The 24,199-nt window shown below is 42.7% G+C and overlaps 1 protein-coding gene across 6 annotated transcripts in view; it reads right to left on the reverse strand.

Annotated features, from left to right (window-relative positions):
• TJP1 (tight junction protein 1) overlaps window positions 1-23,421 on the reverse strand; it is a 276,908-nt gene extending 253,487 nt beyond the window's left edge. For 4 of the 6 annotated variants that reach the window (XM_030814385.1, XM_030814390.1, XM_030814388.1 and 1 more), the window contains exons 1-2: window positions 22,492-23,421; window positions 9,688-9,820 (exon numbers count right to left, since the gene is read on the reverse strand). In XM_030814385.1, coding sequence (XP_030670245.1) covers window positions 9,688-9,820; window positions 22,492-22,664 — 306 coding nt within the window. In that variant the 5' untranslated portion in view covers window positions 22,665-23,421. Of the gene's footprint in view, window positions 1-9,687; window positions 9,821-22,491 lie in introns of those variants that run through there. The other 2 variants (XM_030814386.1, XM_030814391.1) reach the window with 2 other exon arrangements.
• Between the last annotated feature and the right edge of the window lie 778 nt (window positions 23,422-24,199).

Here is a 24,199-nt window from a genome sequence, read left to right on the forward strand (position 1 = left end):
CAGCATCATTTCCGTGGTATTTCTTCCAAGGATGCATGGCCTGAATCCGCTCATGAAGAAACACTCGATGCACCCAGGCTGAAGATCCTTTAAATTTGTCAAGGCCATGAAGGACAGGGAAAGGCTGATTTCTGTTTCCATTTTCAGTGCCCCTCTCGTGGCCTAGCTGCCAGCAAGGCCATTTATTCACTTAATCATATCTATTCATTCATTTGACAAATATTTATACTGAGCTGCACCAAACCCTTAACATTATACCAGGTATTATGAAGCAATCTAATTTTATGGCACATAAGCTGTCACAAATTGGGGAAGCAATATGAACACACAAATTCTAACATAAGGGATCCTGTAAGGTTGCACAGTAAAACAAAGACTTCCTGAATGAGGGATAATTTGGGGAACAATTTGTCCTAGATAGACAAGTTTTCATAAGTCTAACTAAAAATGCTACTTCAGGCACTAAATCTTTTTGTATTTTAACCATTTGGCTGCGTTTTTTTGTTGTTCTAAAATATATTACTCACTTTCCTACCTTCTTAAACTGAACACAATGTGGTCATTATTTTATGCAAATTTTAGTTGTATAAATCTAAATCATGCAACATAAAACATTAATAAAGTCTCACTTCATGAACACACCTGAAATTATGCAAATGTCCCAAATTAAAACTAAGCACCTAGAATTACATAATTTTAAACTGGCAGGCTGAGTGAATTAACCTGTGTGTCTACTACTGGTCCATGGCAAACCAATTTATCTGAAAACAGAAATAAGCCACCATACTTGTAGCTTATTGAGAGTCCTATGGGAAAAATAGTCTCAGAATCATAGGAATTTTGAATTATGCAGACACCTCAGATACATCTCTCTCAAAATGCCATGACAGCAATTATAATTTAACCTATTTATGAGTTGGCTTCTACTGTGGCATTAATTTTCTGGTCTGTAGTGTGAGTTAAAGACTTGCTGGGAGGTGCAGGTGGAGCAGACCCTGCTAGTTACCTACAAAGTACCTGTTTCCTTCTTCTTCCTTACTAGCAGAATCCATTTTCATCCCTAGGAGCCTGTGCCACCAAAACTCCCCATTTTCCACCCTCCCTTAGAACAGGAAATGGCAATGTGATGCAATTCTTGCCAAGGAGATATAGAGAGATGTCCCTGGGGAGGGCATCTCCCCTGAAACAAAAGGGCAAAGCTTCACTAGGAGAAAGTTTTCTGACCCTTCACTCTGCCCCATTATTTTTGCTGGAAATACAGGAAGTGAGGGCAGAGTCACAGCAGCCACCTAGAAACTGGACGAATGAGGGCTGAGGCCTATAAAACGAGGGCAGCCTGGAACAGTGGGGAAGGCTGGTCTCTGGGAACATCACAGCTCAGCTGTGCCAACCCTGGGCTGCCTGCCCCCACACTCCTTGCTACAAGAGAAAAATGCTCCTGTTACTTTACTTTAAATGACAATCATTTGGGCGGGCGCGGTGGCTTACACCTGTAATCCCAGCACTTTGGGAGGCCGAGGTGGGTGGATCACGAGGTCAAGAGATCAAGACCATCCTGGCCAACGTGGTAAAACCCCATCTCTACTAAAAAGAAAAGAATTAGCTGGGCATGGTGGTGCCCGCCTGTAGTCCCAGTCACTCCTGCTGACACAGGAGAAGCGCTTGAACCCAGGAGGCAGAGGTTGCAGTGAGCTGAGATCGTGCCATCACACTCCAGCCTGGCAACAGAGCAACATTCCATCACACACACACACAAAAAAGACAATCGTTCAATCAACCAAAGGCACTGAGTGATATTTGAGGATTATTTATTTGCTCCTGTCCGAAACAGTCTTACTTTATTAATACCATGTCTTTTATCTTTTATATTCTTATAGCCATTATTTATGGATTCTCAGACTTTTCCTTTGGTCAAAGAACCCAGCTAAGAAAATCAATACATGACATTCACCAGGCCAGAGCCTGGTCCAGCATAAGGTCCAGTGAGACAGAAATGAGAAGTAGGAAAGAGAACTTTAGGGGAAGTTATCTATGCTTGAAAGAGAGCCACAGAAAGAGACACTGCCCCCTGCCTTTATCCCTGTGGACGTGAGGCCTGAACTGCTGCCCACGGCATGGCACAAGTCTACCGAGGAAGTCTACGCAGAGGAGGGGAGATGCAAAGTATCTCAGGAAAATGGAACCAGACCCACAGGCTTCAATTAGCCCTAAAGAACATCCTACTGCAGAACTTCTAGTATATAACTTAATATCTTTATTATTTAGACCAGTTTGAGTCAGTGTTCTGTTATTTGCAAACAGGAACAGTTCAATGACCTCAAAACATGAAAGACCCAGCCCACTGTAAGAAAAGAAGAAGGCTCAATCACCTCTACCTCCACATCTACTACTAATAACACCTCCACCACCACCTCCACCTCTTCCACCTCCACCACCACCAGCCCCTCCACCACCTCTACCATCACAACCTACTCCTTCACCACCACCTCCACCACTTCTACCCTTAAAAACGCCCACCACCATCACCTCCAGCACCACCACCTCCACGTCCACCACCTCTACCACCACAACCTACTCCTTCACTACCACCTCCACCACTTCCACCTCTACAACTACCACGTCCACCACTACCTCCACCACCTCTACCACCACAACCTACTCCTTCACCACCACCTCCACCACTTCCACCTCTACAACCACCACCTCCACCGCCACCTTCACCACCTCCACTACTACCTTCACCACCACCACCTCCATCACCTCCACCGCCATCACCTCCACCACCACCACCTCCACTTTCACCACCACCACCTCCGCCACCACCACCTCCACCACCACCACCTCCACCTTTACCACCTCCACTACTACCTCCATCACCACCACCTCCATCACCTCCACCGCCATCACCTCCACCACCACCACCTCTACTTTCACCACCACTACCTCTACCACCACCACCTCCACCACTACCTCTACCACCTCCACCACAACCACCTCCACTACTTCCACCTCCACCTTCACCACTGCTACCTCCACCACCACCACCTCTACAACCACCACCTCCACCTCCACAACCACCACCTCCACCTTCACCTTCACCACCACCTCCACCACCACCACCTCCACCACCACCACCTCCACCACATCTACCACCACTTCCACCACTTCCACCCCACCACCACCTCCACCACCACCTCTGCCACCACCACCTCCACCTCCTGTACCACCACATCCTGCATCACCACCTCCAGCTCCATTACCACTACCACTACCACCATCTCTACCTCCACCTCCAGTACCTCTACCACCACAACCTACTCCTTCACCACCACCTCCACCACTTCCCCCTCTACAACCACAACCTCCACCTCCACCACCACCACCACCTCCACCACTTCCACCACCTCCACTACCACCTCCACCACCACCAGCACCACCTCCACCACCACCAGAACCACCACCACCTCCACCACCACCACCAGCACCACCACCACCACCACCACCAGCACCACCTCCACCACCTCCACCACTACCTCCGCCACCACCACCTCCACCACCTCCACCACTACCTCCGCCACCACCACCTCCACCACCTCCACCACTACCTCCGCCACCACCACCTCCTTCACCACCACCTCTCACCACCACCTCTACAACCCACCACCTCCACTTCCACCTTCATCACCACTACCTCCACCACCACCACCTCCTGTACCATCACTTCCTGTGCCACCACCTCCACCTCCATTACCACTACCACCACCACCTCTACCTCCACCACCATAACCACCACCACTTCTACCACCATAAGCACACCATCATCACCACCACCTCCTCTTCCACCACCATCTCCACCTCCAACATGACCTCCACCTCCACCACTACCACTACTTCTACCACCATAACCACTCAATCATCACCGTGTGCCCAGAGCAGAGGAGCCCATGATGCTCCCTGCAGTTTCTTCCAGGCTCTCGTACTGGTGATGGGAGAACGGGTGATAAGAGTGGGAGTGAGAATGGGGAAAGGGGCCAGTCCCTCCCAAAGAGCCCAGAAATGGTGTCCATGTCCCTCCATGGACTCTCTTTCTACTGTGTTCTCACCATTTCATGCCCAGCTCCTCTCTCACCAGCCAGGCGCCCAAGGTGGAAAAAAACTTAGGATGTGTTCAAAGTCAAAAGGCAGTTTTGTGTCAAAACAGGTCCCTGAGGCCTCTCAGGGTCCCACCAGTCTCATAGTAGGAAGTCTGGAGGTTACATTCTGTAACCCCATATCCTTATCTGTAAAATGAGGCTGATGGTAATAACTGTATTTATTTGACAAAGTTGTTATGAGGAGGAACTAGCTAATGTAATTAAAGTGCCTAGAACAGTGCGTGGCATTTAGTGAGTGCCACACATAGAATCATTTGTTAAATAAGTTAAACTGATCAATTACATGCATCAATTACATCAATTACATGAGGGGTTGAGGGAGGAGGAGAAATTTTTCATCATTAGTATCTTCACAGGGTTACAGATATTTCCTGTTAGTCTGCATGGATACTCTTTTTTTCTTTTCCTTTTTTTTTTGAGATGGAGTCTTGCTCTGTCACCCAGGCTGGAGTGCAATGGCATGATCTCGGCTCACTGCAACCTCTGCCTCCTAGGTTCGAGTGATTCTCCTGCCCCAGCCTCCCAAGTAGGGCTGGGATTATAGATGCCCGCTACCATGCCCAGCTAATTTTTGGATTTTTAATAGAGATGGGGTTTTACCAGGTTGACCAGGCTGGTCTCGAACTCCTGACCTCAGGTGATCCAGTCGCCTCAGCCTCCCAAAGTGCTGGGATTACAGGCATGAGCCACCGTGCCTGGCCAGATACTTTTTTTTTTATCAGGAGAAAGAAGTGTCTTTTCAAATGGAAAAAAATCACTGATATTAACAAAACAAACAATTATTCAAGGAGCAGTGACATGTGATTTATTAACCCAAAAATGTACTCAAATGTAACATTCCAAATAATATCTTCTCACATATTTCCCCCTCTAATGACAAAAACTCCTCTAAAGTTTTTGAAACATGTATCCCTTTTGCCTAATGATTATCAGTGATGACTGAATCCCCTGTCACTCAAGGTTAAGGGAACATCACCATAAACTGTTAACTGGATCATTGTTTCTATTCACTGCACAAAACTTTTTGTAGTATTTTTCTGTTGGCAGAGAGATAAGCAGCAATCTAGATTTACACCCACAAAGCAGAAAATAAACTGCCTAAGTTTATGTTCTAGAATGCCTTCCTCCCAAACAGAATGAACTTCACCCAACTGGCTCCATTCCCCTATTTTGGGAAGGAGGTTTGATAAAAGAAGCTGCAAAATTTCAAGCAATTTGTTAAATTTTTAAATTATCACTTAAACTTCTTTGACTATACACTTAGAATCCAAGAGAAAGGAAGGGGCAGAAGTAAAAAATGTAACCTGATTTGCAACCTAAACAGGCAATAACACCAGAGTGAAATGGAACAGCTAAGAATGTAAACATCATTCACTAAATCTAAAGACAAAAGGTCACTTTTCTTTTTCATATTGATTGTTATATGTCTGTCACCCCAAGGGGGAAAACAAAGAACCTGCCGTCTGGTTTATGCACCATTTTACTCATTAAAACATTGAAGAAGGGCTCAGGTTTTCTAGGCAAAACACATACACAGAACAGAATTGTCGAGTCCAGGCTAAGCCTAAGAGAATTTTACCAAGCATCTCTGGGACACTGCCTCAAGGAACTAGGGAGACTGGATGGATTCCAGTCCCTGTCAGTAAACTAGGATGCCAATCAATTATCCTGCAGGGTTACAAAATGAACTAGAATGCCCATCCCATTTAATCCCCACAGAGAAGGCTGAAACAATCACTTCTCCCCAGGAGTGAAATGGCATCATTCTGATGATGCCCAGGACCAAAGCCAACAGGCTCAGCTGGAACCTGAGGCCTCTCAGCCAGAAACTGGGACCAGGAAACTATAGCAAGTGGATCTCTTGCTCCACTTGCTATGTTTTTCTAAAAGCAATAAAAGTTGTATTTTTTCTTAGACAAATTTGGAAAAATCAAAAGTAAAACATAAAAATAAAAATAGAAATATTATTGTTGGTTATACAAATTTGATATGTGTATATGCCAGGAGATTATTAACTAAGTCTAAGTTTTCCTATTTCAAGGTTCTCTATTTACTTTGGCAGTCATAGGGAGTCATACATTTAATCAGAATTTTTAAATAAATTTTTAAAATAGTGTGTAAAGTTTTCAGAGTTGTTTGAACTGTAAGAACATTTACAAAGTGGTATCTATGGTGGCTAAGGTACTTCCTAAAGGAAATAAAGATTTCTATTCCTATGTAATTAGAAGTCATTACAGATCCTTTACCAAATACCTTCCCTTCAGACTTCCGTGGCTAAGGTTTTAAATTGGTTCTACATGATTATATTACAAAGTCAACTTCTTTAGAAAAACAATTCTGAACACCTTTCATCTTCTATGAAACCCTTTTCGAATCCATGGTTTTTTTCAAACGTGTAGCCCCCCTCTTCCTCCTTTCATAAAAGAAGACAGATTTTTTTTTTTTTTTTTGCGACGGAGTCTGTCTCTGTCATCCAGACTGGAGTGCAGTGGCACGATCTTGGCTCACTGCAACCGCCAACTCCTGAGTTTGAGCGATTCTCCTGCCTCAGGCTCCCGAGTAGCTGTGATTACAGGTGCCTGCCACCACACCCAGCTAATTTTTGTCTTTTTAATAGAGATGGGGTTGCGCCATGTTGGCCAGGCTGGTCTCAAACTCCTGACCCCAGGTGATCCACCCACCTTGGCCTCCCAAAGTGCTGGGATTACAGACGTGAGCCACCATGCCTGGCCAAAAAAGACAGAATTTTTTAATTGTAGGGAAAAAAATGTTTTTAGCCCCATGCCAGAAATGCTATATGCCCCTACATATTTTGGATATTACAGTATTAATTGCCATATCTTATGGTAGAAAGTGGGAGGAGCCAAGCTGTTAAGCTCTTCTTTTTATTTATTTATTTTTTTATTGCTTGGAAAATCAGTTATTGCTTTTCTAAAAATGAAACATGCTCATTGTAAAAATTTCTAACAATCTAAAAACATGCAGAGTAAGATACAGTAAATATAAATTGTTGCTCCACCACCCATGAACACAAAAACCTGAGTAAGGAAATGAACACAAGTTGCAAAAAACTCAAATGAATTGCAGAAATTAGACTTCATTAATACATTCCCATTGCTGAGGGATGAAATGTCAGCATACCAAAGTCCATGGCTTTTCAATGCACTCTTCAGAAGTAGAAAACCAAAATTTAAAACAACATCGTCCATGAAGCCAAGGGAACCATCACACCAGAACATACAGCTCCTCCCTGGAATAAGCCTTCTGTGAACCTCAACTTTTCCTCTCTTTTAACATCAATGTTAAAATGCCTTCCCTTCAGGGATACTAAGACATTTCACTTTTGAGATAGAGTCAAATAGAAAACCATCAAAAAGAAAGAAATTAATTCTGCACCTGGGTAGGATTATATTTTCCCTGCTTGGAGTGTGTACTAACTTCAATCAGATCAATTCTTTCATGAAATGAGGCAGAAAATAAACTCTCAATAATTTTAAAACATATTTATTATAATAAAAAGATGGCTCTGTCACTTCTATTTGTGGAAAACTGAAGGCAATCTTTTTCTCTGTAAAGCTTTTTGTCTGTTACATTCTAGAAACATTATAACCTCTCCCCCAACCAGAATGATTCTGTTTATGCAAATAAATAAACATATTTTATGACATGTAAAATTAATTAGTTATATGATTATGCTTCAGTAATGACAATGTTTTGCACAATAGAAAAAAAGCTGATAAAATTTAAATTTCCATTTTTATATTCCAACAAATAATTTAAATTTGTTTCTTGATGAATTCAATGTTTCACTTTCGAAAAGCAATTCACTTCATTTTGAAGTACATTTATATTTTCTTTAGTCACTTTAACTGTTAGTTCTACTCAGCAAGAATTTACTGTTTTTTTATTCTTTTTCTGTTCTTGGTTAAATGTCTTCCAGTAGGTCACATTTTACCTATTTATGTCTTGTGTCATAAAAGTATTCAAGAACATTTTAAAGTAAAATGCTTGAATAAAATTATTTTAGTAAAAATGAAAAAATAAATGTAAAAATACATGTAAAATAAATGTAAACAAATTAAAATAAACATAAAAAAATAGAGTATTGGCTGGGCACGGTGGCTCACGCCTATAATCCCAGCAATTTAGGAGGCTGAGGCAGGTGGATCACAAGGTCAGTAGTTTGAGACCAGCCTGGCCAAGATGGTGAAACCCTGTCTCTACTAAAAATACAAAAAGTTACCCAGGCATGGTGGCGGGCACCTGTAATCCCAGCTACTCGGGAGGCTGAGGCAGGAGAATTGCTTGAACCTGGAAGCAGAGGTTACAGTGAGCCGAGATCGTGCCACTGCACTCTAGCCTGGGCAACAGAGCAAGGCTCCATCTCAGAAAAAAAAAAGAATAAATAATAGAGTATTCACATTTACTGAGCTTTTATTTTCAGTAGTTATAGATAAGAGATGAAAAAGACAGAATTTAGTTTCATACTTTGATATCATTTTTTGAAACAATGGCCAATGGTACCTTTATCATTCAAAATTTTTCAAAACTCAAAGGACAGAAATGAACATATCAGGTCTACCAAATAACCTAAACATTCATTAATTTTCCATTGAACCTTATGATACATCAATTGAAATAAAACCTTTTTACAGCAAAGAAAATTCTAGTATTTGCTTTATGGTATTACAGTATCTTTTTTATTCAAGTGGGGCCTGAAAGTGCCAGTGTTCCTCCAAAAACATGCATGAATTTATCACATTTCCATATGAGAAATAAGAACCTGTCACTTGGCCTTGAAAAAAATATGACCATTAACGTAATCACTTAGAATAAAAAGAAAGTGTCAGGAGTTCAAGACCAGCCAGGGCAACATAGTGAGACCCCATCTCTACAAAACATTAAAAAACTAGCCAGGCATAGTGGCACACGCCTATAGTCCCAACTACTTGGGAGGCTGATGTGGGAGGATCACATGAGCCCAGGTGTTCAAGGCTGCAGTGAGCCATGATTGCACCACTGCACTCCAGTCAGGACAACAGAAGGAGACCCTGGCTCTTTAAAAAAAAAAAAAAAAAAAGAAAAGAATAGAAAGAAAGCACCATCATTAACTGAATTGGGATCCATACTAATAATATCAGAGTAATTATTGTCTGGCACTACCAGGAAGCTGGGTGTTTGGGGTTAATCAGATACTTAAGTCTCTACTTATATTAACATGTGGATTTGTGATTTTATAAGATATTCACATTAATATTCTATCGAACTTAAATCAATTTTTCTTGTAGAGTTCAGGAAGCATTTCTCTATCTTCATATTTGGATCAGAATCATCATTATGAACCATTTTACAAATGTTATCATATCCATGCTAGTTAAGAAAACATTCTGGTTGGTAACCTGTTGGGTGAACCATTTCTAAAATTAAAAAATGCCTGCCACAAAATAAGTCTGTTGCATTTTTATGAAAATAATAAAATAAAAACTTTCATACTCTTTGAAAAAATGAGAAAAGCATTGATCAGTCCACTTACAGTGAGCTCACAGAAATCGATGCTATCAAGGCTTTTGCTTCTGTGTAATCTCCCTTTAATTCGTCTTAAAGAGGGTTTTCCTTGGCTGACACTAGAAGTAGCACCATTAGGATTTTCAGAGGATGGCGTTACCCTGCAAGAAAGAAAAAATTCTTAAAAAGACAGGTCTACAGGTGAACACATTTCTCAAGTTTGAGGTAAGCATTTACTCAAGGGTAGCTTTGGAAGTGTCACACTCCTTTTTCCAGCTAAAAAGCTAAGAACCACAGCAGAGCTACATTCTATCAGATACCGTTTCTAAGTATTTCTTAGCTAGTTTAGACATCTTGACAGGATTCAAATAGTACAACATTAAGATTCATTAGGTTGTGGGTGGTGGCTCACATCTTGTAATCTCAGTACTTTGAGTGGCCAAGGCAGGAGGATCACTTGAGCCCAGGGGTTCGAGACCAGCCTGGGCAATACAGGGAGACCCTGCCTCTACATATACACACACAAATAAAACAATTAGCCTGTCCCGGTGGTGCATGTCTGTGGTCCCAGCTGCTTGGAAGGCTGAGGTGAGAGGATTGCTTGAGCCTGGGAGGTCAAGGCTACAGTGAGCCACCACTGCACTCCAGCCTGAGAGACAAGAGTAAGACCCTGTCTCATTTATAAGGTTTTTTTTTAAAAAAAGATTCATTAAATATCAATTCTACAACTATTGAACAAGCCATTAATATTACACTGAAGTTTCCTAGGTAACTTAGGGGCATCTGCTTCCTTCTGGGCAGTTACTCATTCAGCACTCAGTCCGGTGCCTGGCACACACAGTACATGTGAGCTATCATTGTGTCCATCACAGATACTGTTCAGCATGGTTTTGTTAAGCATGAAAATAACATAAATCTAAACATGATAGCCCACACTTAATTCAGCATAATTATGGAAACATGAAAACACAGACAACAAGAAGTAGCAAATAATCTAAACCATCTATAAAGTGCACACTGGAATACATGTTCATTCATATACATACAGACACAGTAAATATCATAAAATAGACTAGATATGGCTACAGTTTAGAATAAAAGTAATACATCCATAGAGTTAAAACATTTGAAGGGTATAAAAAGATATAAAAATGGAAAGTAAAAGCTGCCCTTTCCCCCTCATCCCAAACCCCTATCTCTTTTCCAAAATCAACCACTATTAACAGTTGCTTGCATTGTATAATCTCCCAAATGCTCATGCTTATGTATAGATGTGTTTATTTCCTTTTGAATTTTTTTACCAAATTGCGTGTATTGTCCTGCACCTTACATTTTTCACTTAATATATCTTAACGTTCTTCCCATAATAATCCATACAGGACTATTTCACTCTTTTTAATGGCTAAATGGTATCCCATAATATAGATGTAATAGAATTTGTTCAACTACTCCCCTACTAATGGGCATTTAGTTTGTTTTCCTATGTTTGTTATCAAACCATACAGCAATGAACATCCTTGGCAACATCTTTGGGTACAAATGCATTATTTAGTTAGGAAAGATTGCTCAAAGTAGAAAGGCAGAGTCAGAGATGGGAGTTTTCTAAATGCTGATAGGTAATACCTTTCCAAAAAGCTTTACAAATTTACACTTCCATCAACAGTATATGAGAATACCCATTTGGGGGAGTCCTTAAGTACAAGGGCAACTTTGTCACTTTATTATTTTTATCACTCAACTTCTCCATGTCCTTCATTATATTTTTGTCTGTTGAACTGCTGATTCTGTATAAAGGACTATTGTAGAATTTCCCACCATGAACATGGATTTGTCAATTAATCTATGTCTTTTAGATTTTGCTTTTTATATTTCAATTATTTTTTATTAGATGTCTTGACATTTATGACACATATCTTCTTAGGGATTTAATCTTTTATCATATAAAAAGACTATGCCAATTAAAGATTTTACCTTAAATGCTATTTTGTCTGATGATAATTTTCCCCATCTACATTTTTACATTAACCATTTCCTGATTTATCTTGTGTTTGCACTTTCAAGTGTTCGAAGTCTCGCTCTCTTTTCAGTTTTTTTTTTTTTAAGTTGTACCTTTAACTCTGGATAAGTAGCATGTAGCTGGATTTTTTTCTTTCTTTACCCAATCTGAGGGTTAATGTCTTTTAAGAGAAACTTAATCCATTCAAATTTATTGTTTTTACTCATATGTTTAGATCTATTCCTGCCATCTTGTTTTGTGTTTAATGCTTTCTTCTTAAGTTTCTGCCTTATTAATATGATTGAGTTTACTTTGTCCTCAACCACCCTAAGACCTTTTTCCCTTTCCATTCAGTAGTTTGAAAGTTATACATCTTATTAGGGAAACTCTAACTCTAGTTAACTATATACACACATGTACATTAACATCTTTATATATGTATCCATCACACACATGTATATGTACACATACAAACACACACATATAAACTCATATTTTCCTATCAACACCTAGGGCTCTCTCACCTCCTCCTAAACAAGAAGTGGCATTAGCACGTCTTCATTCCCCCTCTTTACCAGCAACTCCACATCCCTACAAAAAGCCCCAACTCCCCTTAGAAATAGTGTTCACGAAACTCGCTGCTAGCTGCCTCTAGGAAGCTAGCCCACCTCCCCAGCCACCCTCCTCCACAGGTCCAGGTGCTGCTCCCTCCCCTACCACACATCAGTGTCCCCTCCCACCTGCTTTGCTGCCTTCCCTTTGCACCAGCCCCTGAGTCTAGGTCTGGGCCAAGCACATTGCAAGTGGGACCGGTGGGGCAGCCCCTGGGCTCCCTGGGCAGGGGAGTTCTGAGGCTCCTGCTCTCCCATCCACCTGTCTGTCCTGGCCTAGTGCCAGGCTCTGAGTTCTGTGACCAAAGCCAGGTGGGTTCCCTTTCCTTCCCACCCCTGTGGCCACAGCTCTGGAGTGGGAGGGTTGGTTGCCCCTCACCTCAGAGCTGCCCCAAAGGCCAGTAACGGATCCCCGGCCTCAGTCCCTACTCTGCTTTGGGATAGTGTGAGCTTCATTTTGTACACGCGTGACTTCGTCCAGTTACAAACCCAATAAACTCTGTAGAGTGGGAAAAAAAAAAAAAAAGAAATAGTGTTCAGGTTTCCTAGCTTCTTGCTCATACTTTTGATCTCTTTGCTCTTTTGTGATTCTTTAACTTACTTCTCCAGATTGCAAACTTGCTTTTCAGTTTTGTGAATTCAGCCATTCTCTTTTCTATGAATCAGTAAATTTTAAATTTCTAAAGTAGCTAGTTTTTTTTTTTTTTTTTTTTTTTGAGTCGGAGTCTCGCTGTGTCACCTAGGCTGGAGTGCAGCGGCGCCATCTCGCCTCACTGCAAGCTCCGCCTCCTGGATTCACCCATTCTCCTGACTCAGCCTCCCACGTAGCTGGGACTACAGGTGCTTGTCACCACACCTGACTAATTTTTTGTACTTTTAGTAGAGACAGGGTTTCACCATGTTAGCCAGGATGGTCTCCATCTCCTGACCTCATGATCTGCCCATCTCGGCCTTCCAAAGTGCTGAGATTACAGGTGTGAGTCACCGCGCCTGGCCTGTATCTAGTATTTTTTTTAATTAATGCAATATTCTCATGCATCTTTCCAAAAATAACCTTTTTTTCTTCTGAAAATCACCGTCTAATGTTTTTCTATTTTCTCAGGGATTAGTTCTGTGTTTTAATTTGGTAATTCTCTGGGTACCAGCTTTCTTGAACTGTTTGTTGATTTTTAATGTCTACTTACATTTGTATTGGAAAACACCCATTTCCCCACTGCGACTACTGTGGCCTGCCTTCAGGAACTCTGGCAGAGAGTTGGGATACGCTGCCAGGTCTGTGAGGCAGCTTCTTTTGCAAGTCAGTAGCTACCTCTAGGACAGCCCTGCCTCTCTGACCCCAGTGCTCCAGACAACTGCAGCATTTTTCTCTCAACAGATCTATCCCTACCTACTAGTTACATTTCAGAGAGTCCTCAAAAATACCCGTCCACTGATGACATTCTTTATTGTTTACTCAGACTATTATTAATTTTATTGTAGCTTTAAAAATTAATTTTCTTCTTTCATTGAATTTCTAAGGCGTCTTCCTTTCAATTGTCCTCCCAAAGTAAAATTTTACTGATGCCACTTTCATGATTCTTAGGATAAAAAGAAACATTGTACAGCTTTGTTCTCTTCTCCACAGTGTAAACGCTTCCATGAAAACAATGAACTTTATTCAAAAGAGGACATACGGGAAAGAAAAATAGAGTTATAAAACTAAATACAAATCAACTTTTCATTTATCTCTCACTTTATTTTGATAGCGCTGGTAGGTGTGATCATATTTTAGAAAATTAATGCAAATATTTAATAAAAATAAATAAATCTGTCTAGTGTTCTTCATAAGTTTTTCTCTCATCTGACTTAGAAAGGCATCACTATTCTCCCTTTATGCCAAATCTAGAAGCCTAAAAGAGCCTGTAATAAAAATTTATATCTACCAAATTTTATAAATGGCAGATAGCCAAGAAATTTATCAGGGTTAACTCAATGTAATACTAAATCCAGTGACAAAGTAAAACAGAAAAATAAAATGACCATAAATATAACTAGAAGAATAGATCCACTGCCCTCCCTACCAGGATCATAATAAAAACATGCCTGTAATATCAGCACTTTGGGAGGCTGAGACAGGAGGATCTCTTGAGCCCAGAAGTTTGACCAGCTTGGGCAACACAGAGAGATCCCATCTCTACAAACAATACAAAATATTCGCCAGGTGGGATGGCACATGCCTGTGGTCCTAACTACTTGGGACTCTGAGGTGGGAAGATCGCTTAAGCCCAGGAGGTCGAGGTTGCAGCGAATGGTGATCACACCACTGCACTCCAGTCTGGGCAATGGAGTGAGACCGTGTCTCAAAAACAAACAAAAAAAATGTAATAATCAGTAGCGCTAAACTGGTGTATACCAGGTGAAAATCAGCTCTGGACCTACCCTGCCCACAGACTCCACAGGAAGATGGTACCTTGTCTAAGAATTTAACCAGGCTTCTACAGAGTAACTTCAGTAACTTTAAAGCTTTGACCAGATCTTTGGGAAGCTGAGGTAAACTGTTAAAAGGCATATGGCTCAATAATGACCCTCCCCCTTTGTTTGGTGTGGAATAAAGAAAAGAAAAAACACTGATCTAGATAATAATGTAGAATATTAACTCTGGTGTAAGCAGAAGTGCTCTTGTAGGAATAGGTGAATTTTAGATGTTGCTTCTCTTTTATTACTGTCTTTAAAAATATTTGTCTTAGGGAGGGGTATGTGTGTGTTTAATATTTTTCTGGACACTCACAAGAACACAGTTGCGTATCTACAACTCAGATGAGAAGAGCTATACAAAGAGCCCACCAAGGACAGTTCCATTTGATGTGGAATACAAATTCTTTTAATCCCCTGGTACCACTCTTCCCCAGCCCCGATGGTGCAGATCTGAGCTGAGTAACTCAGACTTCGGGGATTATTCCCTACATATTTAGGGGAATGGCCCTTTATGACAGGGAAATAAAGCTGGGAACTGATGCAGGGAAATGAATATTTAGCTTACAATGAGGTTTTACTTTTCCTAATTCTTAATTCCATTTTATCCTCCCTAGAAGGAAGCTGGGGAGAAAATTTCTGCCTCTCTCCACCTGCTTTGTAACTTCCCTCATGAGAGTGTGCTTTACTTGTGGGCATGGCTGATATGCATCAAAGGCTGAAGCCCAGGGCCCACCCTCTCATTCCACTTCCTACCCCTACCAGATGAACACAGACCACAGGCCTGGCCCCTGGAGGCAGTTCCCCACTTGATCTGCCCATTTCCCTTCTCTTCACCTGACACTGCTAGAACAAGTCTGGTCTGCACTGCAGCCTCCAGCACCATAGCTCCTGAGGTAAGGGAGGAAGCATCCCCTCAGAGGCTTGCAGACCAGTGTGGCCTGCTCCAGCACAGCTTCCTAGACAGACCCTCATTTGGGTGATAGCCAGCACCTTCCCCAATATTATTAACAACCCAGAAAGCTGTTAACATTTAGTTCTTGTTCCTTAAATGTATCTTCCCTGGTCAAGGACATGCAGGAGAAAGATATACACCAATCCAACTCCACCCATTATGTCACACCTACAAAGCTCTGTTGGGCTCTCTGTTGGCTACAGGCCACATGTGGACTGCTACATCTTTGACATGGGACTGGGTCCTTAGCAAAGTCATTTAAATCTGACAGAAATACAAATTTTCACTAGTCCAAAATACTTGCACCACAGTGCGGCACAACTTCTTGACATTCTGCAACCATCCCTCCCACACCCTTCCCTCTGCTGGAATGCTTTTCTACTCCCCATCCTTGAAAGCCCAATGTTCCCAGGGAGCCTTCGGTCTTCATTCCTTTTGTTTCCAACTCAGGAGCTTTGGCTACAAATATTTCTGACCATCCTAGGATAAACAACTCCCGAGCTCATCTACACCACCCACGTCTAATTTCCAGTGGAAAAGAACTCAATAATAACACAGAATCGGGCAAAAATAATCAAGATGGTAAAAACAAAGCAGTCACACAAGGACAAATCTATCAACAAAGTAACATCTAATAATCCTTCTACAAGACATTCGTTTTAAAATACCAGCAACTGACAGCCACAGCCAACTCAAGAGAATGCTAATGAATGACAGCAAAGCATCCTTCCTCCACTTGAGGGGAATTCCAAACAACAGTGTGAGCCAAGGAACTGTGAGACACTGCTAAGTACAGAAGGGCAGCTGGCTTTAAAAGGATGCTAAATCCTTCTGAAGGATACTTCAGGAAAAGCTAGTAAAATGCTAATTTTTGTTTATAAGCATTGGACTTCAGAAAGCTTAATAACTCATGTAATAGGTTAATAGTAAATAGTCATCTGATTAACTTAGAAAAAATAATGTGCACAACTGCCAATAATTAGGTCATTTAAAAAATTATGGGACAAACAGTGGACACAGTGGCTCACGCCTGTTATCCCAGCACTTTGGGAGGCCAAGGTGGGTGGATCACCTGAAGGTCAGGAGTTCGAGACCAGCCTGGCCAACATGGTGAAACCCCGTCTCTACTAAAAATATAAAAAAGTAGCCTTTTGTGGTGGTGGGCACCTGTAATCCCAGCTACTTAGGAGGCTGAGGCAGAAGAATCACTTGCACCTGGGAGGCAGAGATTGCAGTAAGCTGAGATTGCGCCATTGCACTCCAGCCTGGGCGACAAGAGTGAAAGTTCATCTCAAAAAAAGAAAAAATTATTAAAGGACTTGGGTATTGGAGCCCTTCACGTCCCAACAGGAGGACCTCAGTGATCCGTGAGTGGGCCAGGAGACCACCCTTGGCGAAACAACCTTCTATCAGGCAATTACCAGTCATTTTACTATCTGTTTTCAGTTATTCTCTCCTTCTAGACTGTCATCTCACTGATCAATTCTCTTCTAAACCTTGATCAATTATATGAGTCTGAGCAAGTCAATGACCTAATTTGTAAAACTGAGAAAATACAGCACCTACATCATAGGGGTGCTGTAAGTTAAATAATGACAGGATACTTGGAAAGCACTAAATATAGCACTAATGTAGAGTCCGGCAAGTAATAGCTCAATGAATAGCAATTCTTATTGTTTTTGGAATCTGATTATTAGATGACTACTTGAATGAATATACTGATAGTGCATGGCCTTAAATAATCACTGAATCAAATAACCGGGGAAATGTTTTTAGGGTATAAAGAAAATGAAATGACACCTTTTTCTCCCTAAGATCACTGTAAATACTTTTTTTTTTTTTTGAGACTGAGTCTCGCTCCGTCGCCAGGCTGGGGTGCAGTGGCGTGATCTCGGCTCACTGTAACCTCTATCTCCTGGGTTCAAGCTATTCTTCTGCCTCAGCCTCCCGAGCAGCTGGGACTACAGGCATGCGCCACCATGCCCAGCTAATTTTTGTATTTTTAATAGAGACAGGGTTTCATCATGTTGCCCAGGATGGTCTCGATCTCTTGACCTTGTGATCCGCCCGCCTCAGCCTTCCGAAGTGTTGGGATTACAGGTGTGAGCCACTGTGCCCAGCCCACTGTAAATACTCTTAAAGCACTTAGTGCAAAACTCAAGACTGCTGACAGCAATAAATTATGAAAATATTTTTCGCATTTTACATTAGAAAGGAGTAACTATTATTTGTGCCTCATACCTGCAGAACAGCAGCGTGAATGTCACCTTACTTAGAATATTACCATGTTTAGAAACAGTCTTTGCTGATGTAATTAAGTTAAAGATCTCCAGATGAGATCATCTTGGATCATCCAGGTGGGCCCTAAATCCAATGACAAGTGTCCTTATAAGAGACAGAGGAATAAGGAAGCAAGTCTCAAGGACGTCAGAGAGAACTGTTTTAGTTGCAGTGGAGATTCTAATATGGCCTGCAGAAGAATCCGTTTGCATATGTATACATCATATTATACAATGGAGCATTTATTTTATGAGTTCTTAGTTTATAATTTGAAATAAATTAAAAGTTTTAGTCTCCTAAAAAAAAAGAGAGAGACAGAGAAGACACAGAGACACAGAGAAGGTCATGTGAAGGCAGAAGCAGAGAATGGATTGATGCAGCCACAAAGAATGTTTGAAAGAGGCAAAGAAGGATCCTCCCCTAGAGCATTTGAGGGAGCGTGGCCCTGCCAACACCTTGATTTTGGACTTCTAGCCTCCATAACTGAGAAAATAAATTTCTGTTGTTTTCAGCCACCAAGTTTATGTGATCTGTTACAGCAGCCTCTGAAAACACAAAGCCCCACTGCTTCTTTTCATCACTGGCAATTCCAGGAGGTCCCCCAAAGGAAGCCAGCAGGCTCTGCAAACTTATACCTACCTCAGGTAGAGGTAACCAGGCTTTGTTCTGGGTTCCTAAGTAATGATTCAGAACCAAACACTGCAAACACTCCTGCTTCCTAAATTTATTGAAGAAGGGGATGAGAAGAGGGTTCCTACAGGCTCCACTGATGTGGGTCTGACCGTCTGCTTTAGTTTCCACCTAAGTTGGTCTGCAAATATAATTCTCCTTACGAGATTTGCAGAGCCAATCAGAAAGAAGATATTGCACAAAGAAAAACTGACAGGTACAAATGCCCAAGCGAGATGGAAGTGTGGGAATAAGCCATGCAACCCTGCCCTTTACACTGGCAGAGCCTTTCCATATAGACTGCAATAAAGACAGAGAAACACAGATATATAAATATCTCCATATAAATCTCCACATATGCCTTGGCCAGTTTTCATAATACATCCTCGCACGCATGTATTTATTTATTTATTTATCTATCTATTTATTTATTTATTTATTTATTTATTTATTTTGAGACGGAGTCTTGCTCTGTCACCCAGGCTGGAGTGCAGTTGTACAATCTCGGCTCACTGCAACCTCTGCCTCCTGGGTTCAAGTGATTCTCCTGCCTCAGCCTCTTGAGTAGCTGGAATTACAGGCACACACTACCACGCCTGGCTAATTTTTGTATCTTTAGTAGAGACAGGGTTTCACCATATTGGTCAGGCTGGTCTCGACCTCCTGACCTCAAGTGATCCACCCATCTTGGTCTCTCACAGTGCTGGGATTACAGGTATGAGCCACCACGACCAGCCCTCACATTTGTAAATAGGCACAAGCTGGTGCATTCCAAGGTCTTACAAGCATTGTTGATGTCTGCTATTGGTTTCCACCCACCACTCTAGAGTCAGGACCTACATCCTACTATCTTCTAGACATATGATGGTACCTTATGTTTCCAATGCTCCATGTGCGGTTGCTATGAAACTAGCAAAATGAAACATTACCTAGAAAATAAATTCAAAGCATGTAAGAGAAAAATAAATCTGGCAGACAATGTTCTCCAACTTAAGAATATGAAGCATTCCCCATCTCTGTTTAAAAGAGCCACTCACTCCAGAGTCTTCATAGAGCATACTCTTCCCTTTGCCGCTGTAGAATTACACGAATGTTTACAAGTTAACAATGAGTGGAAATTATGAAATGATTATCTAAGATCATGGGAAAGCTCAACAAAAGCCCCTTGCCTTTTCCAGGCCACCTCTTAGTAAGACGGTTTTTATCCCTGGCCCTAACTCACTGCCTGCCTCAAACATGAATGGCTTGGATATAAAAGTTACCTGGATTTTATTTCCTTGTGTCCTCTCTTCAGAAATTCTGTGTTTAGAGAATGTGTTTTCAGAAGCAGAACCCCAGTGATGGAAAAGAGTAAATCTAGTTTCCTAACTTTGTGACCAAATGCTGCTAATATTGATGTCTAATAATTCCTCAAATATTATTCCCACATCTTGATTTTTAAACTGGCCCGGGCGCAGTGGCTCACACCTGTAATCCCAGCACTTTGGAAGGCCAAGGTGGGTGGATCACCTAATGTCAGGAGTTCGAGACAAGCCTGACCAACATGGTAAAGCCCCATCTGTACTAAAAATACAAAATATTAGCCGGGTGTGGTGGCATGCGCCTGTAATCCCAGCTACTCAGGAGGCTGAGGCAGGAGAATCACTTGAACCCTGGAGGTGGAGGTTGCAGTGAGCCGAGATCTGCCATTGCACTCCAGGCTGGGCAAGAAGAGCAAAACTGTTTCAAAATAAATAAATAAATACATAATAAAAATTTTTAAATTGAACATTAAGAAAACAGATTTCCCTAACATATTATTTCCCAATCACAAATTATTAAGAATCCATTTATTCAACAAATATTTATTGAGAAGCTTTCTGGTACATTTGTACCAGACATCCGTTGCAGGGGTTTTACAGTAATGGATGAAACAAATGAAAGCCCTCCCTCATGCAACTTATATTTTAGTGAGGAGAAGGGGAATATATATATGAAAAATAAGTAAACAATGTGTTAATTATTGATAAGGGCTCAGGAGAAAAGCAAAATGGGAGATATGACTGCTGGTGCTGATATTTCCCATACCCCCATATACCATCAATCTGAGAAGCAATCTTCAAATGTTACCCCTTCTTCCTTCACTGTAGTGACAGTCTTCATTTATTTGCTAACATCTCCCACGGACATGTTTTAATTCAACTGCGGCTAACGTTTTCTAAGTGTTGTCACTTGCTGTTCATCACATTAAAATATCTTTTTTTTTTTTTTTTTTGAAATAGAGTCTCACTCTCGCCCAGGCTGGAGTGCAGTGGCATGACCTTGGCTCACTGCAACCTCTGCCTCCCAGGTTCAAGCGATTCTCCCGCCTCAGCCTCCCAAGTAGCTGGGATTACAGCCACGCACCACCACCCCCGGGTAATTTTGTATTTTTTTGGTTTATTTGTTTATTTATTTAGTAGAGACGGGGTTTCACCATGTTGCTCAAACTGGTCTTGAACTCCAGATCTTAGGCGATACGCCTGCCTCGACCTCTCATAGTGCTGGGATTACAGGTGTGAGCTACTATACTCGGCACATTAAAGTATCTTTTGCAGAATAAATTTATTTAAAAAAAAACCAAATTGGTGGGGGCAGAAAGACACTAACATTTACTAAGCACCTATTATTACGCCAGGCACAGTGGTAGACACCTTTGTATTCATTATCAGAGTTGATCTGTATATATCCCCATGAGGGAGATAACAGGATTCTCATTCTACAGACACTCCAGGAACTTAAGGTCACACAGTAAGTGGCACAGCTGAATTCTGAACTTCGCTGTCCATATTTGTTTTACCTTCAAAATTCTCCACTTTTAGGATTCTTTTTCTTAACCCATCCTTTTCTTGGCTGATCACTCTATATACTTTGGTAAGGATCGTTCTTTCACACTGTCTTATACAGCAGGAATTACTTTCCTCATTACCTAAAAGCAGCCTCATCTCCTTTCTCTACAACCTTAGGATTAAATTAGACTGTGTTCAATTGAATTGAATAAAACCTTTATGAACTACACTGACCACTAATTTTAAAATTAAAATGACCAGTGACGTAACTGGCATATTTTTTCTGTAGTCATCTTCCCTTTACTAGATTATTTCTTTTGCAAAAGAACCTTAATCCTAAATCTCAAGCCAGTGGAATACCTAGGTGGCTCCTGGGATTCCGTATGGATTATGGAATATTATTAATAAAATGCAATATACAATCCTGTAGATAATCAGCAACGTAAACCAGTAAGGTCCAGACATTTTTCTTCAAGAGTGTTTTTTCCTCATTACCTCAGTAACAGTTTCCAGGTCGGAGGAACTGGAACGCATGCAGGTAGAATACAGTCCCTGACAATGCAATAATAATTTCCCAACTTATTCCCCTTGCCTTGCTCCTCCTCTACTATGCACTCAGCAGCAGACGAATTTTTGAAAAATAACTGAAAACGCACACCGTGATACTAATGAATTCTCTGCTGTCTCCGCGAGAGCCTGGCTGGAAATTCTGAGCCAGAACCCGCCGTAATGGAGCAGAAAGGACAGACAGGGGCGGGAGGCCGACGCCCGGGTGCGGGTGCCAGGCGTCCCGGCCGCTCCCCGCCGCCCTACGCGCCGCGGGCACAGCGAGGGTCTCGGCGGAACCAGACAGCGGGCACGCGGTACAAGGCGGCGCTCGGCCCTGGGCTCGGCCTTGGCTGCTGCGCACCGCGCGCCGCGCGCCCCGCGTCCCGTCGGGCCCGGCAGCCGCGGCCTCGCCCCCCGCCCGACCGCCCCGGCCCCCGCTCGCGCTCCCACTCCGGCCCCCGCCCCGCTCCACGCCTGGCCCGGCTGGGGCTCCGCGCCCGCGCGGCTGCCTTACCACAGCTTCCTCTTGAGCGGCAGGAGGCTGCCGCGGTTGGAGGGGGTGACGCCGATGGCCATCTGCAGCACCGTCAGGTATTTCTGGTACTTCATCTTGTCCCCGCTCCGCTCGCGGGCAGGGCCCCGCCGCCTCCGCCGCCGCCGCAGACACAGCCCCTCCAGGCGCCGCATAGATCAGCTCTGGGCCATCCGCCGCCGCCACAGCTCCCGCCGCTCCCGCGCCCGCCGCACCCGCCGCTGCGGCCGTGCGTGGCCCAGGCTCCCACTCCCGCCGCCGCCGTCGCCGTGCGTGCCCGGCCGCTCCCGCCGCCGCCGTGCGTGGCCCGCAGCTCCCGCCGCCGCCGCCCCTTCCACCCCTGCAGGCCGTGGCCCCGCGGCGCGCTCCGGCGGGCGGGTGCGGGTCTCGCGGGAGGCCGGGCTGGCGTGGCCCCCGCTCCGGAGCCGCTGGGCGAGGCCGAGCCACCTGCGCGCCGGCCGCCCTGCCCAGGCCCTGCGCCCGCGTGCCGCGGTGTTTTCAGCGGCTGGCAGGAATTCCTTCTCAACCGTTAGCACCCAAAGAGAATCCCAACAGCACACTTACAGCGTGGATTAAAACAAACAAACAACAACAAAAAACCAGACACTGCCTGTTGGTTTGTAACCATCAATTGATGTGTGCCATCCCAAAGTGATTGACTTCACATTGACATACAATGCATATGGCGAATACGTACTACACGCACATGCAGTCCTTGCTTGCACGGTAATTCTGGACGCTGGAAATGACTGAACCATGGCAAAACTACCTTAATAATCACGGGGAAAACGTAAGATTATTCCACGACTTTAAACAGTTTTTCTCAAAACATTCAAAGCAGTCCAGGCGCGGTGGCTCACGCCTGTAATCCCAGCACTTTGGGAGGCCCAGACGGGAAGATGGCATGAGCCCAGGAGTTCGAGACCAGCCCTGGGCAACACAGTGAGACCCTGTCTCTACAAAATAAAAAAAATAGCCAGGCGTGGTGGTGTGCACCTGTAGTCCCAGCTTCTCAGGAGGATGAGGGGGGAGAATCGTTTGAGCCGGGAAGCCGAGGTTGCAGTGAGCCAAGGTCGCACCACGGCACTCCAGCCTGGGTGACAGAGCAAGTCCTTGTCTTGGGAAAAACAGACAACAACAACAAAAGAACCATTCAAAACTCGCTTAACTGATGGTTGCAAAAACACTGTATATGGAAATGAAAAAAAAAAAAACAGTTTAAAACATTCAAACATTGAGAATTGAAGTGTTTTATGTCTTTGTAAAAATAAAGCGTATTAAGAATAACTTGAGCAATGCTTGTCTTCTTCTAGTGTAATTCTTATATACCACCTTTTCTGTACCTTGACAAAACATCACATTTGGATTACACGCAAGTATTTTATCCTTTGCACTTCCAATGCCATGCAATGTCTCAGAGAGTTCCTTTAATGTAAAATTTTTTTGTGGACCTCATTTCCTCTGGTACATCCTCATCCTTTTTGTCACAGCCGTTTTCCTCATTCAGTGTGCTTTGAGTAAGTTTCACTGACTGCATATCTAGTCTCTGGAAAGTCAGCACTCCCACAGTTGTCTATTTCTTCTATAGTACTTCATTTGCATTCAATTTGAATTTCACTTCAATTCCATCTTTATCTTTTTTTATTTCTTTGCTGCACTTTCATCTTTGTTGACCAATTCCCTTTCAATT

The sequence above is a fragment of the Nomascus leucogenys genome, chromosome 6 (genome assembly GCF_006542625.1).
Source record: "Nomascus leucogenys isolate Asia chromosome 6, Asia_NLE_v1, whole genome shotgun sequence".
Lineage (NCBI taxonomy): Eukaryota > Metazoa > Chordata > Mammalia > Primates > Hylobatidae > Nomascus > Nomascus leucogenys.